The following is a 23,816-nucleotide window of genomic DNA, read 5'->3' on the forward strand; positions in this document are numbered from 1 at the left end:
CCTTTCTGACTTTTTCTTTAACGTTGTATTATGAAGCTAAAAAGATATTATGCATTAATGTACCTACAATTATTTTCCGGGAAATGGTATATCTAATGATTTTTCTTACAATAATTGCAACTCTGTATCTTTTAGAGACGCTTTAGTTTCAAGTGTTTTTACAATATTAGACAATATCCAAATTTGCATCTTTTTTATTTTCTTCTAAAGCTCTATCAACAATTAAAATTTAATTGGTAACGTATATTAAATTAACTTTTTAAGTTAAGAATAATATACTGAAAAAGTTGACAGGTTGATAACCAGTTTCGGGTAATTACTTTTAAAGTTATGGGTATACATCTTTTCTCCCATCCAGAATTTTAGACTCGAAATAACTTTAAAACTATTTATTCAAAACTGGTTACTGGCCAGATGACACAAATTTAAAAATGTAATTAAACATAATATATACGTTACCATTTATGTTTCAAAAGCATGTTAATAGAGCTTTAGAAGAAAATAAAAATAAAAAAGATAAATATCTAAAGTAATTTTAATGATATTGTAGAATAACACGAACGAAAACGTTTTCAAATAGAAACATTAGAGAATTGCAACATTTTTTTTTTGGTTTTTTAAAGAGATATCGAGTGTCTTATTTTTAACGAATCACCCCGTACGGTTTATGTTTTTTACCGTTTGTTCGGGAAGTAGAGTTTTGGAAATTTGTCGTAAAACGGTAATAACCGGCAAGACGAAAAAAACCCCAAAGTCAATCCTATTTCGTAGCTCAGGTTCGGGGCGGCAAAAGCCTTAACGATAAAAAAAAACGACCCCGCCCTTAGCCTGTTCCCACACCGCGGCGTAGCGTAGAATTTCTCGTTGCTTTTCTCTCACACACCAGTTTGCTGTCTTGCTCGCTCGCTCTTTCTAGCTCGGGTGTATAAGTAAAATTTATGGCTAAAAGATCTCCGGCAGCGGTGATATTATCTTTATAGTCCCTCGGTTCACGCGCTGTCCGTTGTTATTATATCAAAAGTTGGCAACATCCTCTCTTCCCCGCTACCTCGCTGCCCTTCTTCTGTACCACGTTAAGAAGCCACCCCTACCACCCGCCATAACCCCCCCCCCACCCTCCTTATTGCCGTCTAAGAACCAGAGAGCCATAATAAACACCATCTCGCCGAAAATAACACGGGGGAGGGGGGGGGGAGGTAAAACAACAGCGGCTGAAGTTTACTTCAATTTCGCATTTTTCCTTTTTCGCGATAACAATATATAAAAATACACGTTGTGTGTTTCGACTTAGCGTACTCTACTTCCGTATTGGATTTTCTCTTCCGCGGTAATCGAAAATTAGTTCTTCGGCAGTTGTACGTAACGCTATCGGCTTAAATATTGACATTAAATATCCGTCAAATGATGGGTTGACTCTGAGTCGACAAATTTTATAGATTTGTTTACAATGATAACCGAGAAATTTTGCGAGATCAGTTACAGAAAGAATTTACATTTACGCTTAATTTCCGGCTGTATTCTCGTCGACTGTCTCTTCTGGTTATTCTGTGGTGACACTATACCGTGTTGTAATACAAATACACACTGATAAGCGCGCCGGGCACGTTGAATAACAAGAAAGTGTCACAAAGTCCACCGTGGCCGTACCGCAAGCAAATTCGGGAACAGGGGTGAACTGGGCAGGTGGCAGTTGGACCAACGCCCAATAGGCCACTCTTGTTTTAGATAATGGAACCGTTTAATTGTACTATAATCGTAACTCGTTTGTCGTTTCAATTATAAATAAAATGTATACGTATATCTATAATTTCATGTGTCATCTTTAAATATGACCACTGGGCCGGGACCTATGTTGTCCGCCTTAGAATTACGAATAAAAAAATTCAAATTATTCATGATAATTTTAAAACAGCGAATCCGTCTAGAAAACATCATCTCATGATGGCAGCGTTGGGCTTTGAAGGCCCAACGAAGCTTGATAATGATGAGTTTTAAAACGAGAAACCCTATATTAGGTATATATGATCGAAGGCTAAGAGGGGCTTTCAAATTTTGTCAAAATGCTTTTTTTTTCTGATATACTTATTTTTTGATTATGTAACACAATATTTACTAAATCTCAATTTTGTTAACCCTTATAGTTTTCAAAATTCACATTTATAGTTTTCATGTCACATTTTGGGTTTTTTCATTATTAAAAAAAAAATGTTACATGTTTTATATGTTGCGCTTAAAAAATTAAAAAACAAAAGACTTCTACTTCTCAGGCCCTCCCACCCACCAGGGGGCACCAGATGGTTGTCGCAATTTAAGTTTGTGACAAAATGTGGATAGAGGCATGCCTAGTTAATGTTGTATACAAATTTCGACTCGATACGACCGTTTTTCACGAAGCTATCAAAATCAAAGTTGACTATTGAAAAACCAGTCAGATTTTTTTACGGATTTTCCCGGTGTTGAGGTTGGAAGACTTGAAGTTGACTTACCTAAGTATCACCTGCATACGATTGCATGGCTCACACTAGCATTTTTTAAAGCGCATTGTATTGGCAATTTTCTAATAAAACTTAACATTGCGCTAATAATTATTGTAAATTCTTATATTATTAAGTACTACGTCATGCAGTAAGTCTACATGTATCTAACTAAATTTATATTATAATTTTTTCAACTATCTACAAAAATCATAAAGAATTCAGGTACATTAAATAAAATTTGCAAATTAATTCAATTATGGATATTCCTACAGTAATATTATACAACATATTATACTGATTATACTATATCTACTGAATTTAAAAAGAAACAACTAAACAATTTGTTATGAATATTTACATTTATACATTTTTTTTGTTGTTTAATTCAATTTGGTTTGAATTGACCTTGCTTTAAAATAGTATACTTTTATTTTCATTTACCCGTTTATCGCCGTTTCACTCGTCCGACCGAACGACCGGTTCAGGTAATATATACATTATGTATTGCATTTATTAGTTTTGTGTAGTCTTTGATCACATGTGTCCAAATGTAGTTTATGTTAGTAAGTACATTACAGTTGAGCTACGAGAAATAACATAAACGCATTTAAGTGAAATGACGACATATTCATCAAATGGTTCAGCAATAAGAATAATCAATGCGGTTAAATCGTATGGTAACGGTTTAAATGTACTTAATGGCCTTTACATGGATGTACCGATGGGAACTATGTATGTATTTTAGATAGTACATTTTTGAAATTATAAATAGAATGACAATTTTTATTTTTGTTAAAACGAAATATATAAGAAACTACAAAAAAAAAAGAACTCAAAATAATACATGTGTGAAATTTTTAAAATTTAATAAAATTTTTTAATTGCAAACAGTTATGGTCTCCTAGGCCCAAGTGGTTGTGGCAAAACTACAATATTAAATCTAATTATTGGTACAGAAACTTTGAATTCAGGTGTTATAAATGTTCAAATAGAATCTAAAATGGATATTGGATATATGCCTCAGGTAATGAAATACAATATTTATTTTACAATACATATTTTAATCATATCTTATAACATTTAATTTGATATTTTGTAATTTTCGTATGCTCTAGGGAATTTGCTTAAGTAAATATCTCACGGTACGTGAAACACTTATGTATTATGGTTCATTATATTCCATGACCGAAGAAAAAATTATTCAAAAAATGACTGAACTGGGTGAAAGCTTGGATATAAATTATTTTAATTCACTTATTAAAGATCTAAGGTAAATAAAATAGTAAAAAGTAAGTTAAAGCAATTAAAATGTTTAACCACGCTGTACAACGCGTTCTTTTGTGTAAAAATTTTATAATTGTACAGAACGCTTTAAAAATACTATAAAACATTTTTTTTACAATTTTAAATGGGATTTAAAAATTACTTAAAATTTGCTAGAGAAATCTGAAAATATATTGTATTGAAGTCCTCTTTTCAAAAAACAAAAAATCCAACTTTTGTTGTACAGTTGTATAATATAAAATTATTATATTGATTAGACATTAACCATGAATAGCTAATTTTTATTTCAGTGGAGGACAATGTAGAAGAGTGTCTCTTGCAGTTAGTTTATTACACGATCCAAAGATTTTAATATTAGATGAACCGACAGTAGGGCTCGATCCTATTTTATGTTACAAGTAAAGAATTGTATAATCATCGAAGTAATGTGTAAAATGCTATAATCTATTGAAAAATAACTTGTTTTTATTATTTAGTATTTGGGATTATCTGGCAAGTTTAGTAAAAAGAGAAAATAGAACTATAATAATTACCACCCACTACATTCAAGAAGCTAATAAAGCAAACATTGTACGTATTTTGATTTTTAAAAGGTTTATAAGGTTTAAAGGTTTATAAGTCTAAACCGAATAAAACAATTATTTTCATTTAGATATTTGTTCATATTGGTTTTTTTAAATCCGAAAGTTTCATCTCGTTTTAACAAAATATCGTTCCGTCACGATTAGAACTATATACTTAAGCTTATGATAATAATCAATATAATATGATAATAATTACACAATATTAATTTGTAAATATTTTTATCTATATTATGTTTCTAGATAGCTTTTATGAGACAAGGAAAGATAATAAAAGAAAGTTCCCCTCAGAGTATACTATCTTTTTATAATACTGATTCTCTAGAAGATGCATTTTTACAAATTACAACAGAATCTTATAATCCATTGGTAAAAAATGTATTAATAAATAAGTTTTTCATGACAATTTGTTTGTTTGTTTTATCATTCGGTGTACGCTTTTAGGTAATTGAACCATCGTCGAGCCTAGATCGCAAGAGGAGAAGTACAACATTATTCGATATAATTCAAAATAAAGATGTTTCAATTTCCAAACAAAGAATATTGACGTTATTCAAGAAACACTGTGTTACAATTAGTAGAGATTTCGTGTACGTAACGGTTGTTTTCTAGATCTTTAGGATAACGGTTATAAAATATATTTTTATTTCAATTGTTTTAGATTTTTCTTTTTTATGTTTGCGTTGCCGATGTCTTTATGCCTGTTGATAAGCTTTACCGTTGGTAATAATTTTAAAGACATCACTTTAGGAGTGCAAAATAAGGAAATTGATATTTCTAGCTGTAAAACTATGAAATTCAGTGGATGCATTTTTGACAACAACAATTATAACGCTGCACTGAGTTGCAGTGTGATTAACCACCTGCGTTCGTATGATTACGATTTTGTGAGTAAAATTAAAAGCTACATTGAAACAACTCAAAGGTAAAAAAAAAACCGTTCCTATTGAGTTAAATATTATAACATATAAATTTAGATACAGTTCAATGATGAAGAAACTGCTCTAAAAGCGGTAGATAAGGCAAAATTATATGCATTTATAAGTTTTCCAAATAATTTTACACAAGGAATTCAACAATTTATCAATGGCGATAATGATATATCAGTTAATTCTCTATTATTTTCGCATATTGATAATACAAGTGAGTAAAATATTTACTGTATTGTCTACGTTTATTTTATAATCTGGCTAGCCAGTGTACCTAGTTCAATGCCTCTTTAATCGGAGTCTAACATAAACTAACCATTCGTATATTGTGTTTTTAATTCATTACATCTCTCTTCAATTTAGCGGTACAGGCTAAACAGAATATTTATGAGGACGACACTCCACCAATTTCGAAGGAGTAAAGTATAGGCAATTTTTTTACAAAATCTTAACTTAAAGGTTAAGCTGTGATGTGTAATTATTAGTTCAGTAATTAAGACTCTTTTTTTTTTGGTAGTTACATTATTTTTCGGTCTATCACAGCATCCTTGACAACGATTTGTTTGTATCTAAACATGGCTACGCATATTCTCTATTATTGACTAAATAATAATCGTAGAACATTTTTTTCAAATTTAGAATAATGCAAACTTAATGTGGGTTTTCTCTTGGTTTTTTTTTTATATTGTTTATCAAACTTTCACAATTTATATTTTAATTCTGACATTTTTTATACCTTTTTTATTTGTGCTTGTATTTAAGGTAAAATTTAAGTTTTCTAAAAAAACTACCAAGAGAACATAGTTAAAGTTCTTCTCTATTTAACGATATAAAAAATATTTTTTTCTATAATCATTTTTCTTTGACTTGCACGCTTTTACATAAACACGTTTTTCCGGTTATTTTTTAAGGAGGATAACGTCCTCTTCAACATAAAACGTTTACAAGCATCACTAAATTCACTAACGAGTTCAGTGATGTAGCGAATTGATGAAGTAGGTACTTTCCGAAAAACTCTACACAGACTTTCAATAACTGCCATGTATTTATCATTTATTAATTATTACCAATTAGTCGGCTTAAACGACTCTGCTGAATATTCTTAGATAAGGTATTTCTTTGATAGATACATATGTTACGTCATGTAAAACACATAAGAGTAGCAGCTGGTATGACTTTAAAAACATTTAAAAAAACGATATGCTTGAGTATTTTTTTATGCATTTAGACAATTGCATGAAGTTTCAAACATACATGTTTCTAAAAATGTTACAGATGTGTTATTAAAAAACCAAATCAAGAGTCATATTATTAATGCATCAATGGAGGCAATAAAAAATGAAATAACTCGATGCTCGTTTGATACGAAATATATCACAAATTGGGTAAGTAATGTATAGTAGTAATTTTTCATCACCTATTGGGTCTGTGCTGTAACGTTCTTTTTCTTTTATTATTCAATTATTTGACCCTACTTAAGACTCGGATCAGGATCAACTTGTATAATTATTTTGTTTAAATGCCTAATAATATTTTCATTCAGATAACGCTGAACTTAGAACAAAACTAGAAATAATTTAATAATTTAATACGGCTCGTACCGGTTAAAAATTAAAACTTTTTGATCAGTCAAGAGGTTAAAATCTATGTATTATATATCCCCTAATCTCAAAAGTCATACATATTTACATAATTAATTACAGGACCTGAAATTCGTGTATGGAGCAAACATTATTTCACAAAAGCATACCGCCTTAGGAGTTGTTTTTGCTATGTAAGTAACGAATAATTAAAAATACAACATGAATATGCCGGTATTTAAAATTTTCTTAATTGGTAATTTTTTTTTTTTAAATAATTAATATTAAGATTTTTTTTAACACATAGTATTATGCATAATTTTATTAGTTCTCAAAATTTAATTTTTTAATCAAATTTTTTGTTGCAAGAAATATCGTGGAATAATTATATTGTGTTTATGAGAGATAGTTACTCACAATTTTTTGTGCAGTCAATTTCCACAACAAGACATTTTCTATCTTTTTTCACTAAATACAATGCATATTAAATCATTTAAACGGAATATACATTATTCTTAATTACGTTTAACTATACAATTTCAATTTTTAAACTACTAATATGAATTTAACTTTTTACCTGTACAAAGAATATTGACACGTTCATTTTTTGAATTCTGTGTAAGTATAAGCCAACGTTGGATTTCGTATTTTAGTCTCAATATAAAAGTTAGCGTTGGTTTGATTTGTTATACTTGTGTACTTTTAAACTAATATGTCAATGGTATAATTTTTAGAAGTGTATTTTACTATACCAGTGTGTGTTCTGCGGGGTTTTTGCTCGAGGAAAAAATGGACGGCTTGCTTAATAGAGCTTTGACAGCAGGTGACAAATATTTAATAAATATTTTTTTATTAATATAATATATTTAGGTATAAAAATAATTTCACTATTTAATTTCATTTTTTATTATGATTTATATCAGGAGTTACAATGTTCGAAGTTATCACTTCGTATTTAATAGTGCATACATTGGCATGCATTGTTCTGGCTGCTTTATTAATGCTTCTTTCGTTCTACATTCTACAATATCCGTTGGTGACTACAAATGTCATTTTTGATTTATTTGTTGGCCTTACACTAGGAGCTTGGCTTGGATTCTTTTATGGTAATAATTCAATTCTGAAAAATTATTGTGTAATAATCACTTAATGTTTATAATCATTTAACAAATGGTAAACTTAATATTGAAGCTTACCAATAGTTCATAAATTATACTACGTTTAAGACCTCAACCCCGCCGTATTATATTTATACTGCTTAGACAAAAGAGAAATAGTAGTGAAATTTGTACTCATGCTAGTTTTAATTCATTAAGCGTATTTCCTTAAGTGTAGAAAACCCGAATTTTTTAATGTAAAAACACTCCACTGAAGAATATAAGGAAGATAAACATAAGCTTTGATCATTTAATATGATATTATTGAAAATTATTAATATACACTTATCTACTTTAAGTCCCTTTCGTTGTTTTGTTTTATTACATAGGTGTGTTCGTTGCTGCCATAGCAAAAAACGGCATGGAAGTTATGCAAATGACACTTGCAATGGGGTCATCACAGCTGTTTGTGGGTGGTATAACAAAATTTGGTTTTTTTTTGTTATTTTTGTTAATTTCAATATTGTACATCATACTTTTAATACTCGTGTATTTTTAGGACTCATCTGGCCAGTTGAAGCTCAAAGCGAAGTTATGCAGAGAATCACTAAAAGCCTACCTATGAGCTTAGTAGGGACAGTAGTTTCAAATGCAATTCTGAGAGGCTGGTCTTTAACTAATTCAACAAATATGAACGATCTCATAAAAATCATGGCGACTTTTTTGTTAATAGCATTGTCGTTCTTGGGTTTGAAGCTTTTTAAAAAAAATCCATGGATTCATAATTGAACTTATGTTAAATACAATTCAGCAAAGAAAATTGATTATTGTTACATGTCATTTCGGTTTATTATTTATTTTAAGTTTATGAGTTCCATAAACACCGATCTACGAATTTATATGATTAAACACAGTACTTTTTCAAAATAATTACTTTTGATTTAAAGAAAATCACCTTGTAGTATAATAAAAATACAGGCAGCAATACACGTTGATACAAGCACTTGAGGTGAAATAATGGAACTAGTTTTAAATAATTGTCGGGTATTGGAGGTTTTTTATTTCACTAAGTGTTTGCCGAAGCTCAATTGTTCATGAATTGCTATTCCATTTGAAAATGTCGAACATAATTATGCACATTATCCACCGCCCCTGCTGGCTGTTTTATATTCATCGAGTGTATCGTCTGGTGAAACAGCTCCTCTTTCTGATAGGCAGTTATACCGAAGACGAAATAATATTATTCAGTGTGTATGCTCGTATGCTGATCATAACACGCCTTCCAGCCACTTTGTAATATAGGGGTAAAATAAAATACCTCACGCTTAAAATTCATTTGCAAGGTATTCTTGCTATACGAGCTTTTACGATGGAACACGCATGAAGGCACTAGCTGATCATATCGTTAAAAATATAATATGTAATAACCACAAGACTATTTTTTTCATGTAAACAATATTAGATAGTTTAAACTTAAGAGAGTGTTTTCTTTACTTAAACCTATGGAAATATTTCGATACCATTCAATTGATATAACATCATTTAGTATTTATGATGTTAAGCCAATAACTTTAAATTATTAGTTCAAAATGCCAGTACATACGGCTTACCTAATAAAAAAGTACCTTCTTAGCATCTCATTAAAGGTAAAACTTTCCTTGTAAACCTGTTTTAATAGTTATTGCAAACAAAGTATTTTGTTAAATCTAAAAATATTGCCATCTTTATGTCTTTTCTGCTCTATCGTACCTAACCAAAATAATTACTCCAGAAAGGTATATAATTAATTAACATTTAAACATTAATTCTCAGTATTGAAGTATACATATTTTATTTATCTTGTTCGTATTTGAATTCAAAGTAGACTTGTTTTTAAACGTACATTGCAGCATGTCGAACGTTTAAATTTAATACTTTCTGTGTAATATAAAATATATAGTAACTTACCAAGAGGAAAAAATGTTGTAAAAGTTTTTCCAACTTACGATAAAAAAATTTAAAACGCAATTGTTTGTTTCAAAAAGTGTATTTACATGGTTCATATATTTTGTACAATGCATAATATAATTTTAATAAATTTTATAATATTTGTATACTCAAGTGACCTATACAATAGGTAACATAGTTAACATTTTTTTTTTTTGTATTGGTTTAACATTAAAGAATAAATTTGATAGATATTAAGATATAATAATTATTTCGAATAAATTGTACTTAGAAATATAATGTCTAGGCTTAATCTATGTAATATGACTACGTATATTAGTTAACAAACATAAAATAAAAACAATTCACCAGCAATCGCTGTTAACAATCGCTGTATAGATTATATTGTATTCTTGGAATAATTGCTAGTTACCTCATAGTAATTAAAAAACAATAACTTCAACTTAACAGAATAACTTATTTTTTTTCATTGTGTACAGCGTAAATAGTATGAAAAATATGCAATAATTTTTTTTAAGACTAAAAAGATTAATTTTTTTAATATTTTAAAAGTTGTGTTTGAATATTAATATTACGAACTCTAAAAACAATTATAATATGCTCATTGTGAAAACATCTAATAATAGATTATGTGTTGTTCATATATTTGTATATATGCTAAATTGGTAAGAGCGATGGAAATATAATTTTTCATGTCAGTTATCTAAATATTGATTTATGCACATATAATATGTAAAATTATTCAACTTTATTCCTGAAACAAAATAATTTCAAGATAAATATTTTATTATAATAATTAATAAAAATATCAACTTTAAAGTGTTTGGAATTCTAAACTGTAGTCATTATTTCTAGGGGGTTTAGGTCTGATGTAAGTATAAGAATAAGCCTATAAATGTATTTTCTTATTACATACATATTTAATATTAATATTGAAGCGTATGTATTAGTTTGTATGTATGTATTTACAGGATAGTAAAACATGTATAATAATAGTGATTTTTTTAAAAATAACTTATAATACTAAATAAAAAAACAAGGTGTGTTATTAGTGTTTTTTTATTTTATAAGTTCTTCGACTATTTTAGAATAAGTAATGACTGACGTACAAAAGATCTGATAAGAAGTTATCATTTTCGTTTAATGTATAATTTACTATTTCGTTTAAAATGAAGTATTGACAATGCTGTTAATTATTTATTTTTGAAGTACTGAAATCAAATAATGGTTTGTGCTGTATAACAAATGGAATGTCAATTAAATATGTACAATGTTAAAAACATTGTTTAAATCGTTTAAAGAATTGTATATTATACAGTTAGAGTAAAAGAAAAAGAAAACTTGTGTTATATTATAATATGTTGGGTTAAAAATTAAAATATATATAACACAAAGTTGTAGATCGCGGTTTATTCTGGATCGACATAATGTACACACAACTATGCTTAGATAACTGACATTTTTCAAAACATTCACTTCATAATAACTAGACTGTAGTGTTTGGCACGAGTTTCATATTAGATCATCTATATTGTTATCGTTCCGTTTTAGATTAACATCGAAGCAAATATATTTGTATTGGTGACTTATTAAACTTGTTCTCGTAAATTAAAAATGTAATTGTTTGTTATGAAATTTAATCATCGACACTATTTGACTTGGTCATTGCACATTTCAACCCAGTCCAATTCGGTTTTTGTTTATAATTCACTTACATTCGGGACATTAAGAGTTAGTTATGGATTATGCCCTGCAGAATTGTTATCCAAATGCGGTGTCCGCCACGGATACACAAAAACCAGCTAGTATAATAATTATTATTGACCTAAATATTCCTCTACTTACTCGGTTCGGTGGCATCTTATCGGGATAAAACCCTCGTCTTCCTTGCGGCGTTTAATACGGTTTAGGGTTTTATTGGCCTGACCCCAGTCGGGAACGTCCAAATCGTACGTGACATGCTAAAGAGATGACTACAATATGCGTTTCTGCATAGGTTTTTCAAATGCAAACATTTTATTTTATCAATCCATCTATCTACCTGGGTATACGTTAGTAAACTAACAGCTGATATTAATTTTAATCGTCTGATTTATGGTTAAATTACTATTAATATTTTTCGAACCTTGCTGCGCTTGGACGAAGAAACGGCGCAAAAATCAGCAGCCTAAGACGGTAACACACATTCCTTAGTATATGTATTGAGTAATATGGATTATTTTTAAACGTCGAAAAGTGCTAAAGAAATGGTTCGTTGATTTTGGCACTAAACTAGGGTACGCTTAACCGGACCTTCTACAAAAATGACGATAATCTGTCAAGCCCTTATGAAGCTCAAAACCACGCCCAAATATTAACGATGCGGAGCCAAAAGTTTAAACCCCCCTTTGCCAAGACAGCGTTAAGGCCATTGGCCTACTGTTTTATCCATAAGCCGACATCCGTTGGAATTGTTTCCTCACTGGATCTAACTTCTATCCCATATCGCCTTGGTCAAGGTTGTGTATACGGTGGATCCTAATCAGTTGTTAGCCACGTCAGAATATCAAAAAGGATCAGTTCGGACGTCTCGTACCTTCAATATCTTTACAAGTTCACTTGATGCATCCTAACACTCGAACGAGATACGTTAAATCATTTTATTTAACTCTGATACGTTTGGAGTAGACTTGTTTAAAATGTCACCACAAATTATTATGTACATTTTTCAAGTTTGTATTAAAAAATGAAGCCATCAACAATACTATAGTTTCATCATCAAGAGAGTCCGTAAAAAGTTATAAAAAAAAAAAAAAATGTATAATATGAATAACAGCAAAAAAAATGTTCCTTTACAAGGACATCAGAAGTCATTATAAAATGTATAATAATAAATTAGTTAATAGCGAAACGTTCAATAGGAAAGAAAAAAAGTAGGGTAATTTAGATTCTTTACAAACATTTTACACGGTCAATAAAAATATAACAATACATTTTGTAACTACTATAATATACACTTATTACATTATTTTGGATTAATATCAATTATTATTTACACTACTATTCTGCATGAAAACAAATATAATATTACCTAAGCACTTCATTGATGTAAATAAATTAAATATTTTTAAACATTTGTTTTATTGAAATAAAACTGTGGTGTGTAAACATTTTTTAATGTAATAAGAAAACTATAGATTAAACGTTACGATCATAATATGCATGTAATTAAAATAAAATAAAAACATTTTATAATTACATAAAGATAATGGGTAAATGTGGATTTAATAATTATAGGCTTTTTATGTAAAGATAAATAATACACGAGTAATGATTCTTAGAGACATTTAAAAGCCATGCACGTGTTTTTTTTTATAACCAGAGATCTGAACTTTTATTAATAAAATTTCCAAAAGTTTAAAATCCAGACGAACCTCTAATTGATACCGCTCGGGTGCTTACCAGATTTACGGGTAAGTTGTTTTACATAGGAGAAACCATTTTTATAAACAAAAAAAAGTTCAGACCGTCGATATTATTATGCAGCGTGCCTACTCTTTAAAGGCGTGGAAACAATAATAATAATATTTAAAAAACAAGTTAAAAGTTTTACATTTTCATTGCACACCACCATCAATTATTTATTAAATTTCGTTTTCATTAGGCTGTAAAATGTTCTCATTAATATGATCACGTTAGTTATATGCCTTGAAGCAATGTGAAATGAACGCTGTGAATACTATCATCCAGTAGTTTGTAATTACAGCACCTGAAAACAAAAGTTGTTGTATTTTTTCACTTTTGTGTAGATTTATTTTATAGTTAAGTATAGGAAATCAACACTGCCTCATTCCGATTTGAGTCGTTTTAACATAATAATTCTTAACCGGAAGACGCCCATAAATAAATAAATAAAAAACTGCCACATTTTGTGTTGTAGTAATTTAACATGAAAAAAAACTGCCACATAAGGCTCATATGGCTTTTAAAATGGTAAACTGCGACAAAAACCAAATGTATTAGTTTGGTTTAAAAAAAAAACCTATTGCTTAATAGCCATAACCTCAAATTCTGGTGTTTGGTAGAGATTCAACAGTAATAGTAAATTTAAAAAAATATAAATATTCTAAACACTACATTTTTTATATCTGTATGAAATATTTTGTTTTTACTTTAATTACAATAGTTAGCAATTAGGCTATCATGTATTCATAAAAATATCATATATTAAACTTTTTCTCTTAAATACATACGTTTTTTTCCGTATTCTAACTTAAGCTGGAATTAATTAATCTTGGCATTCAATTTTTTTTTGGATCTAAAAACTCATTATGTTATTATTTTCAACATTGTAACCAAAAAAAAAAAAAGTTCAAAGTAATTACTACGAATAAGCTTTGTGTTTGACAGTTTTCGAGAATGATAAACATGATTATTAAAACTTAAACATTCGATTTAAATATCATGTTAGTACTTACCAGAATTATAAATATGTCTTTCTTGTGATAAAGTATGGTCTGCTACTGAACGTAACTTGACTTTTTTCTCTTCAACCATAACGTCAGCGTCAGCCACTTTGACTGTGCATTTGACGTCAACAGACATTTTATTCATGTCCACCCATTCCTTTTTCAATGGATACCGCAGAGCCACAGTAGTATTAAAGAATGGTCCTTCAGACTTTTCTGGTAAGTAATTTTGGCGCAATAAGCTGTCCACCTGTAACATAATTTGTACAAACGGGTGTTTACTTGTCAATATCAAACTAAACTCCTAAAAAAAAAAAAACATGACGAAGTCTTGGCCACAGTATACTGTTCATTTCAGTCTTTAATAAATTTACTTCTAATTTTACAATCACTAATATTAATTTTAGAATTATTTTTTTCTATTTTTTGCACGAGACTTGTATTACATTTTTATATTTTAGCAAATACATAAAAAATATTATTTTATTTTTATATTTTAGTATTGAAAAATGGAGTAAAATCTAAAACTTTGTTCTTTATAAAAAGCTTGAAACTTTTGCCTAAAACTTCCTGTTAACTTTTATAACGAATTTCCCAATTATGTCTTATTCTTTGTGAGAATTTTTGAAAAGTACCATAATATTATCTTATTTTCTTCCTTTTAAACAGAATAGCTATTAACCACTTTCCAAATATAGCTGTCTGATTTTCTGGAGCACAGCTAAATCATTAATAACCAGTGAGTATTTTTAATCTAAAAAGTTTTTTAGCTACCTCACTTATTTTTGCCTAAAATAAAATATTGAATACTTATTTATTTTGATAAATTTTAACAGAGCGCTTGGTTTTAAATTCAAATAAGTTTTCTTCAAAAGTATCTTAAAAATTAAATACATTCATACTCATTAAATCGCAATTAAATTCTCCTATTTTGTAAACAATAAAATTGCTCTTAACATTTTTAATTTGAGTTATTTTTATGATGTAGTAAAACATAAATTAATTGTAATACTAAAAACTTTTAATTTATATATTTTTCAAAATTTAATCAACATAAAAGTGATAAGACAGACAACTCATAAGAGACATAAAAACAGTTGACCACCAGTTCCGGATACTTCTGATCTAGCAGTATGCTTGAATAAAGTAATTTTATTACTATTGATTTAGTCTCGCTCTGTTTATTTTCAATGCTTGTGGTTTCACCCTTAACGCCTACTCTCTTCCATTTGAACTTTGTTCTGTGAACGTTAAATACATTATGAGGCTTTTTCTCATATGCTCATTTATTACTAGGGAAACAAGTACGGATTAAATTCTGACTCTTGATTAACTTACAGTTTCACCGGAAATCGCTGCATTCACTCACACAAACTCTTAACACTTGTTTTCACTTCTTTAAACGTACTAACCAGTAACCTTACATTTTTACACGCATCGTCGGGATTGTTTAATTTTTGGAAACGACCCGTGATCTATTTTAGAACTGTCAGAATTATTTTAAAAGTATGTATTTTAAGTTATAGTTCAGTTTCTTTCTTTTTAATTTGAAATTAATTAATAATTGTCTCTCATAAAATATCGATTTCATCGTCGACCTGCTTAACGATGCCTAGCATAACTCCGAATGTATTTTTTAATCCTTTTTTACTTTTCGACCTTTTCTATATTAAATTCTCTTAAACTTTCACATTATGGTCCATTGTCTCGAAAAGTTCATAAGATTCCTGGTATTATTCGCCTTCTATTTGATTAACCAATATAGTCTCCTAAACACTCACAATGAACTCGTTGTACTTCTCTTTTTGTTTTGTTTGTACTAGCCGTACTCTTGCTTATCTATTTATTTTTTCTTTAAATTAACATTCCTTAAGTGTTTATTTAGTAGTCATTTTCAAAATTTTCATTTGATATTATTTCTATTACGTCATGACAAATTATGTAAGTACGTTTTATTATTTACCTGTATTATGCTAAAATAAGTTACTTGAAAATAATATTTAAGACTCTAATCAGTATGTATAAACACTCGAAACCGACTAGTTCAGCATTTGAAAGTACTTTTTGTTTATCCCGCTTAAATAAACCAACTGATGCTAAGCAGTTTGTTCTATTATATTATTATTGTTATAGACTAATATAATAATTACAATTCAATACTGTATAGTTTATTAAATATTATGTAATATAATATTGTTAATACAATTTTACAAGGTTGTATCCTTCACTCTAAACTTTTAAAACTAAAATAATCGTTTAAACAACGGTTTTTATCATGTCGATTTACTTCATAATAATATATATATATTGTTATGTACAACGGTTATGGTAGCTCAAACGTAACTATTTGCACGATAAATCAAATAATGCGTTACTACAGTGAACAGTTTCGGTCGGAGGAAATGTTTGAAAACAAAACTTGTTGAAATATACTTTTATTTCTTACTGCGAACGTTTATAATGGACTCTTGCTTTATTTTTCATTTAAAAGGAAATCAAATTACAAGACACCTGTTTACAGTCCCATAGAAATAGTTTAATGGACACGTTTTGAGCGTCAAATTACACAGGTAGTAAATGACTCGAGGGTAAAAGTTTTTAAAGAACTGATAGGGCAATGGGCAGTTGAGTTGATTATTTGTTAAATAGCAGGAGTGTGACGCGTTCAAGGAAGAAAATAAAAACGGCAGTAAAAAAAAAAAAAAAGAAAAGAAAAACGACACCGACATTACCTAACAAATAAAAAGTAGTGTACAAATTGAACACACACGGACAGTAAAAATAGTACAATACCTCTAAATTGTGACCATTAAACGTTATATTGTTATTAAAAACTGAAGTTTTTTATTGTTAAATTTCAACAAATTGACAATCGAAACCTCGATTTTTGTTAAAGCCATATTAAAATATTTTGTTGTATATTTTGTTGTATACTTTGTTGTATAAGTGATAAGCTTACAAAAGCTTAGATATGAGAAACTGCAATATTTGTGTATTGTTTTTTTTCTTTAAACCATCATCTAACGATATATTAGAGAAATATAATACCTTGTTTGAATACAATCATTTATTAGTATAATTGTCACCATACAAATGCGCACTCCCATTCGAGTACATTTACTATCCCAACGGAGGAATTAACATGTTTAGCAGCAAGCAACTGGAATGAGTGTTATTTAAAAAAAAAATAGTTAAAATTATTATTATTATTACAAACCGATACATCATGTGTTACAAAACAATATTCTCTTTGGGAAATTCTACTAGGACATACAAATTAAGCCTGTCGACCATCTTATAACGTAATCGAGACATCAACTTAAAGTTAATTAGTTAATACTTATATAATATTATCATTAATGACTTTTGTTCTACATTACAGTTGCTTCCGTCTTGATATCGTAATATTATTAGGAAAAAACGTACAACAACTTAGTGAGAAGATGATAGATTGTGATTTATCCGATTAAATGTTTAATTATACTCGTATTAGTCGATCTGCAATGCACCACGAAAATTATCAATTCGGCTTAAGCTATTCAATGTATAATATGTTAATTAAACTAAGTTATTTAAATTAATTTACGTTTTATTTATTTATTTATTAAATATTGAACTAAGTTGTTTGAATAAATTTTACGTTTTAATTAAAAGTTCAAAATTTCCTAAAAGTTTTCCGCGTGTACCTTACCTAACCTTCCGGTAATATTAATAAAATTTAATATTTATTCATTTAAATGATCAAACATTATAGCTATATATTAAAAAAAAAAACAATTGTTTTAAATGTATTGTTATTGCGGAAACCAAACAAAATATAGGGAAAAGTATCATTTGTAAGAAATTGATGTAACAAAATGAAAAATAAAAAATGTCATCAATATAAATAGGAAGAAAAATGTATGTGTGTAGAAAATGAACGTTTTTACTTAATTTGAAAATAACAAAAAGTTCTGTAACGTAAGAAGCCAAAAAAAGTACATCAATTTCCAGTTAAGTTATTGGGTTCAAATAATTTGTTTTTCAGAAAAATTATTATTTAAATTATGTATAAAACTTATATCTTTGGAGATGTATTTTCGTAAAATGCGCATAAGTACACGAATTTAGTATACAAACACTACATCAAGTATAATAAGTATACATTAATAAATATTTTATTCGAATTTTTACAACATGACATTCTTTTAATTTGACTATAGAGTTCTCTTTTGTTCGAAGAATTTTAATATTTCTTATATTGCACATTTTTGTCAAGAACGTTTAAAAAGTTTCAATTATTATAACTACCGGAGTTGACATTTTTTTTATCATTCTCGTAGTATTGAGGATGCTTCTTTACATTTAATATTATCTGTAAACGGTAACGGAATTCAAGAAGTGAATAAAATGAAAAAGACATCAGTTGTTCAATAAATAAACGAATATTAATATAAAATAATAACCGTTTATTTTGATACTGCTCGTGCATTACACTTAAGGTGCTTTAAATGTAATAAAACTACCATCTCGCTATGAAATAACTATTTTTTTTAATACATTGCCAATGTATACAACACAACATGCTGAGCTTTCGCATAATCTTTATTATTTATTATATACAATATTTTACATAGGTAGTATAATATATATTATTTGCTTTTTCTGATATAAAAGAGATACGCCAAAAACGGAGATGATTACTATATATTGTATTACTATATAAATTCATTTATAATAATATATAATATATTATACACTATATGTATAATACTGTATAACATGTATGTATAACAATAATTATTTTTACACTAAAAACTGTATATTTTTGAGGAATCTCTTTAATGTTGCTTTGTGTTATTCACAAAAAAAATTTATTTTTATGCGACTGTGGGCAATTATATGTGTTATTATGTGTATGTCCTGTGGATTTTATTCAGTATTTATGATTAACATATTATGTTTAATGGGCAATTTTCAGATAAACAGATGAACAATTTACAATTATTTATGTATTTTTTTTTTTGTCGAGGTTTTACAAGAATATGGTCTATTTATCCCTCTTGGGGTATGTGAAGACTTCAGGCAAAGGCGTTTAGATGAACAAAATACACGACCACATTATGGCTTATACTTATTATATTATGTAGTCTTGTCCCAGCTTGCCCTTTGGATACTACGTGAGTCATAGGTCATTAACCTTTACTCACTTAATATCGATAACAAGGCTAATATAATTATGGTGTATAATTTCCAAGGTGTATAATTATGTAAATCTGATAAAATCTCATTTTAAAAAGCACTAAAAAATTATGGGCGTTGTTAATATTACTACCCCGGGGTTGTCATAAACATCTGTGTTTGAGTGTAGTTCGGTTTGTTGTGTCATGGTATTTTATAAATATGGTTATGACTTATAAAGTTATAAGTTATATAAAATGTTGTATTTTATGTAATGTATTAAAGATGTAATTTTTTTTTTTTTTTTAACGCAAAATTGTTAATATATTATATTGCATCACTTTTTATACTATATTTTTGGACAAAATGTAATTATAAAAAGCATTTTTAATCTTGGTTTAATCATTACATTTTCCGTTGATTTAATTTTTAATATTATTTTGTGATTTAATAATGTTTTACTTGTAATTTGTTTTTTTAATTGTCTTTTTTAACATTTAAGTGGAATAAAACTTAACATTGGTTTCCTATAGCCTATATGCCTTTATATTTGATGACAGGTGATTTATAAATTAATTAGTATTAATAAAAATGTATACAGTAGGGTATTGGATTCCTATTCTTTAGTTTTTTTATTCAGAACCTACGAGGAAAGACTGTTAATCCTACGACTTACCCCTAGGATCCTTGCAAATAGGTTCCCAGTGAGTAAAAACACATTTTTCTCATTTTTTGAGATTTTGTTTCGAATCTCTTCATTTTTCTATTACAGCGAGAACAAAGTTATTGTATTTTAAAAAAAAGTATTAAGGTCTTTCTCATAATTTTAAAATTAGGCACGAATTTATGCGCTCTAAAATTATGATAATTCTTTTGAAATAATAAATGTTAATTTTACGGGTTTTTTTTTAAGTTATGTAAATTAAGGTTTTGTAAAATAACTCTAAAGGAAGTTTGACCAGCTTAATCTGCCTTAACCGCCACTATTAACATAAAAATACATTTATGAAGAAAAAACATTTCAAAAATTAGACAATTTTTTTTTACTTTTTCAAAATCGATTTACAGAACGATAATGAACATTTTCCAACAACTTATACTAAAAGGACCACCTAAGTAAACATATTTTATTCTCTCTTAAAATGATACTGTTCTCTGGCTAGAAATATTAAAATTAATTTTCGATATACATATATTTATATAATAACAAGCTGTCCGAACCAGGCGTTGCCCGAGATTTAGTTTGCCAGGGCTGAGTAAAATAATTCCCAGTGCCCCATCCCCATTCCCACCTTCATCCCCATCCTCACCCCCATCCATCATCTCTAATCTCTTATCTCTTATCAGATAACAGCGTGACAGCGTTTTTGTGACATTTTTTTCGGTTATTATGTCCTCCTCTTACTCAAGGGTCCCAGTCCCGATCCCAGATCCCGTTTCGACAGTGAAAAGCGTTTCCAAAATTATGGTACATAGAATCGGCCTGTTTCTTTAATCATCACCTACCATTCGCTCGAGTACCGTGGTTACCATGGTTACAAACCAAGTGTTTATTTTGGGTTAGCAACGGAAAATATTTCGTATTTTAAGTACAAAGTTCGTGTTTGAGGCCATCCTTAGGGGTGGAATTTTTGGAAAAGTTTTATTCCAGTTAGGTTGGCGGGGGTGTACTCAACAACTTCCCAACGTTTCATGGCGTCTGGACGAACGGTGTACTAATGCATAAAGCACAAACAGATATTCATTTATATATATATATATAGATATGATTTACTCTCATTACACATGCGAGTGGTATATTGGAGTGATCAATTGTTTTTAAACGTTCTTATTCTATGACATATAACCTAAACGTGTATTTTAACATATTTTATACGCACAAAAAAAAAAAAACAATCCTGCGGTCAAGGTTTTTTTTTAAAGTAGTTGGATGTCGCGCATCTGCGAGTAGCGACAACGGCAGCGCTCGTCACAAACACAATCGTGTTTACGACTCGAATAAGTCGTTGTTATTTTTTTGAAACTTTTGTCGTGGTCGATGGATACCGTGGATAGAGTGCGATTATTATTATTCATTCTAGTAGGCACACACTAGAAGAAACTATACACTGCACACGTGTCCATGCCGGTTGAAGTACGACGCGTGCGCCTGCTTCCATTTACCCGACCGGAACGGCGCTACGCTGTGTTCTTATTGCCGGAGTCTATAGAAAGTGTTTTACACACGGTCGGCCGGCATCGACAAACAACATTTAATTGTTGTTCGGCATTTCTGGCAAAGTGCGTTTATACGTTTTATAGGGCTTTCGTGCGATGCTTGCACACGTTATCCGAACAAAAGGCGGTGCCACTGTGCTAATGGATCAGGCGGCAACGCGCCGATTCGAAAGCGCGCAAAGTCAACGGCTACACGTTGGTTTTTATCCTCAGACAAAACCCCCTGCCCTCTTTCGCTTTGTGTCTACCGATCTGGCGAATCTCTTGCAAACGCTATCCACACAAGATTTCCACCGTCGATCGTCCACACTACTTCCATTTGCACCCCCCCCCCCCCCACACACAGATCTTGGGTAATAGTAGTCGGTCGGGTATGGAAAAATCGTATTGCCTGTCCGCTATATATATATACGGTGCGGCGAGTGAGATCTTCGGGTGCGCTTTTTACAGCTGTTTACCGATGGCCATTCATTCCGAATAATAATAACAATAATAATATATGTCTTTATCGAACAAACCCATACATATACGTATGGCAAGCGTGTGACAAAATAAAATTTCCCGAAAAGTATGTACGGTTTTCGCGTAGGACCGAAAGAAATATTAAGGGGTTATCGGGCACAAAGAAAACAACGTCTGTTCGACACAAATAATATTATTACTGTTAATATTATTATGATAAGTACTTATTTATTGGAATTTCGTTGTTGTTGAAACATTATAAGCGATATAATTTATCGAAATAATTACACGATTCGGGCGTTTTTCGTTTCATTAAGTCGTCTGTGCCATATATCATTGTTTAAGCAATAATAATAATTATACATTTTATACCATACGTTTACAATAAGTAACAATTAAATTAAGAATTGTACCCAAAATTTAATGTGTTTGTAACAAAAACGTTACGTTATGAAAAAAGAGACGATGAAAATGTCGCAGTGATGTATTACTTATTTTTTCTTCAAAACTGTGTTTAACTATTTCAATAATTTATGTAGTTAAAAGTAAAAAGAAATTTTAAAAAATTGAAGTGAAATAAATAAGACATTTTTATGTAAAACTCGAGCTCGACATTTATTATTTTATGGTTTTTATCTGGTTGTTGTCTTATTTTATTTTCCATCTAATATACGTCTTTACGAACCAAATATTTCATCTGTAAATACACAAAAATAAATTACAAAATATTATTCAGCTCAGTGGGTGCCATCGACAAATCATAATCCTCTATTCAACACAGAAAAAAAGTAAAGTACACAACAGTTTTATTTCGTCAGTCATCTACAAAGAGACCAAGTTTAAGTAAAACGTTCATTACTCACCGTTTGGTATAATATTACTGGCATTTGTCGTCTGGTGGATTGAGAGCAAAAACAATTCTATGTGTCAAAACCACTTGCTTTGCGCTAAAGTTATACGTTCAACAAGCTATCGTGTACATTATTTTGTAAGAATGAAGGGCCGTCGATCAACAATAAATTATTTATATTGTTCGTTGCATACCTCATAACAATAATAAAAAATTCAACTGATTTGTTCCAAACAAATCGAGTAAAACGTTACGTTATTTAATCTGTTTCTCTAAACCGATTATAAAAAAGTGTTTTTCGAATAAAAAAAAGTTAAGTAATACACTAAGTATACTTATATTTTTCATGGTTTTAGAACAATAAACGCGTTTTACAGTAATTCATGTGAAATATCTTTGGTTTGTTGGTAATTGATGTTTTTTCAACCAAACTTTTTTTTGGGCGTGTAATAATAAAATATTAATACAACAACTCGCTTCCGCCATAAAATCATCTCACTTCATTTATTAATAACATTATTATACTTTCACGTTTCGCGTGACCGAATTTTTATGACATTCTTCGCCATAACTATTTTTATATAATCCTATAAACTTCAAAATCTACAAGGTATTGTCGTGAAAACTTCAAGAAATAAATAATATAACTGCTAGTAACCCGCTTAGTTATTGTTTTGATAGGTTTATTTTTCAAACCGACGATTCAAAAAAAAAAAAAAAAATACTTAAAAGATAAGGTGTTGCGATTATTTACAAGTACTTTATTATTAATACATTATTTTGT

At 29.2% G+C, this 23,816-nt stretch overlaps 2 protein-coding genes across 3 annotated transcripts in view; one reads left to right on the forward strand and one right to left on the reverse strand.

Moving 5' to 3' along the window:
• The first annotated feature begins 3,018 nt into the window (after positions 1 to 3,018).
• Positions 3,019 to 9,630, forward strand: LOC126846707 (ABC transporter G family member 23-like). Of its 2 annotated transcripts, none has more exons than XM_050586480.1 (15): positions 3,019 to 3,209; positions 3,369 to 3,501; positions 3,593 to 3,747; positions 4,052 to 4,159; positions 4,238 to 4,331; positions 4,586 to 4,711; positions 4,787 to 4,932; positions 5,004 to 5,229; positions 5,320 to 5,485; positions 6,547 to 6,656; positions 6,975 to 7,045; positions 7,586 to 7,674; positions 7,775 to 7,957; positions 8,338 to 8,424; positions 8,508 to 9,630. In XM_050586480.1, the coding sequence occupies exons 1-15, from the start codon at positions 3,094 to 3,096 to the stop codon at positions 8,735 to 8,737; spliced, it is 2,040 nt and encodes a 679-aa protein (XP_050442437.1). In that variant the 5' UTR covers positions 3,019 to 3,093; the 3' UTR covers positions 8,738 to 9,630. The 2 variants fall into 2 exon arrangements, with proteins under 2 accessions (XP_050442437.1, XP_050442438.1); XM_050586481.1 differs by having other exon boundaries at positions 8,338 to 8,417; positions 8,508 to 8,689.
• A 1,459-nt stretch (positions 9,631 to 11,089) lies between these two features.
• LOC126846397 (uncharacterized) overlaps positions 11,090 to 23,816 on the reverse strand; it is an 80,359-nt gene continuing 67,632 nt past the window's right edge. Inside the window, exons 5-6 of the mRNA XM_050585756.1 lie at positions 14,353 to 14,593; positions 11,090 to 13,643 (exon numbers count right to left, since the gene is read on the reverse strand). Of these exons, the coding sequence (XP_050441713.1) occupies positions 13,570 to 13,643; positions 14,353 to 14,593 (315 nt within the window). The 3' untranslated portion in view covers positions 11,090 to 13,569. The remainder of the gene's footprint in view (positions 13,644 to 14,352; positions 14,594 to 23,816) is intronic.

The sequence above is a fragment of the Adelges cooleyi genome, unplaced genomic scaffold (genome assembly GCF_023614345.1).
Source record: "Adelges cooleyi isolate 19-005CV unplaced genomic scaffold, UGA_ACOO_1.1 ACOO_flye_CR_arks_rails_tigmint_CR_PRNA_9, whole genome shotgun sequence".
Taxonomy (NCBI): Eukaryota; Metazoa; Arthropoda; class Insecta; order Hemiptera; family Adelgidae; genus Adelges; species Adelges cooleyi.

Excerpts from the sequence above, each read along its gene's own strand:
- LOC126846707 (XM_050586480.1), top strand. The coding sequence starts at position 3,094 with ATGACGACATATTCATCAAATGGTTCAGCAATAAGAATAATCAATGCG. Across the intron at positions 7,046-7,585 it reads TTAGGAGTTGTTTTTGCTAT|AAGTGTATTTTACTATACCA; the intron begins GTAAGTAACGAA and ends TATAATTTTTAG. Across the intron at positions 8,425-8,507 it reads ATCACAGCTGTTTGTGGGTG|GACTCATCTGGCCAGTTGAA; the intron begins GTATAACAAAAT and ends GTGTATTTTTAG.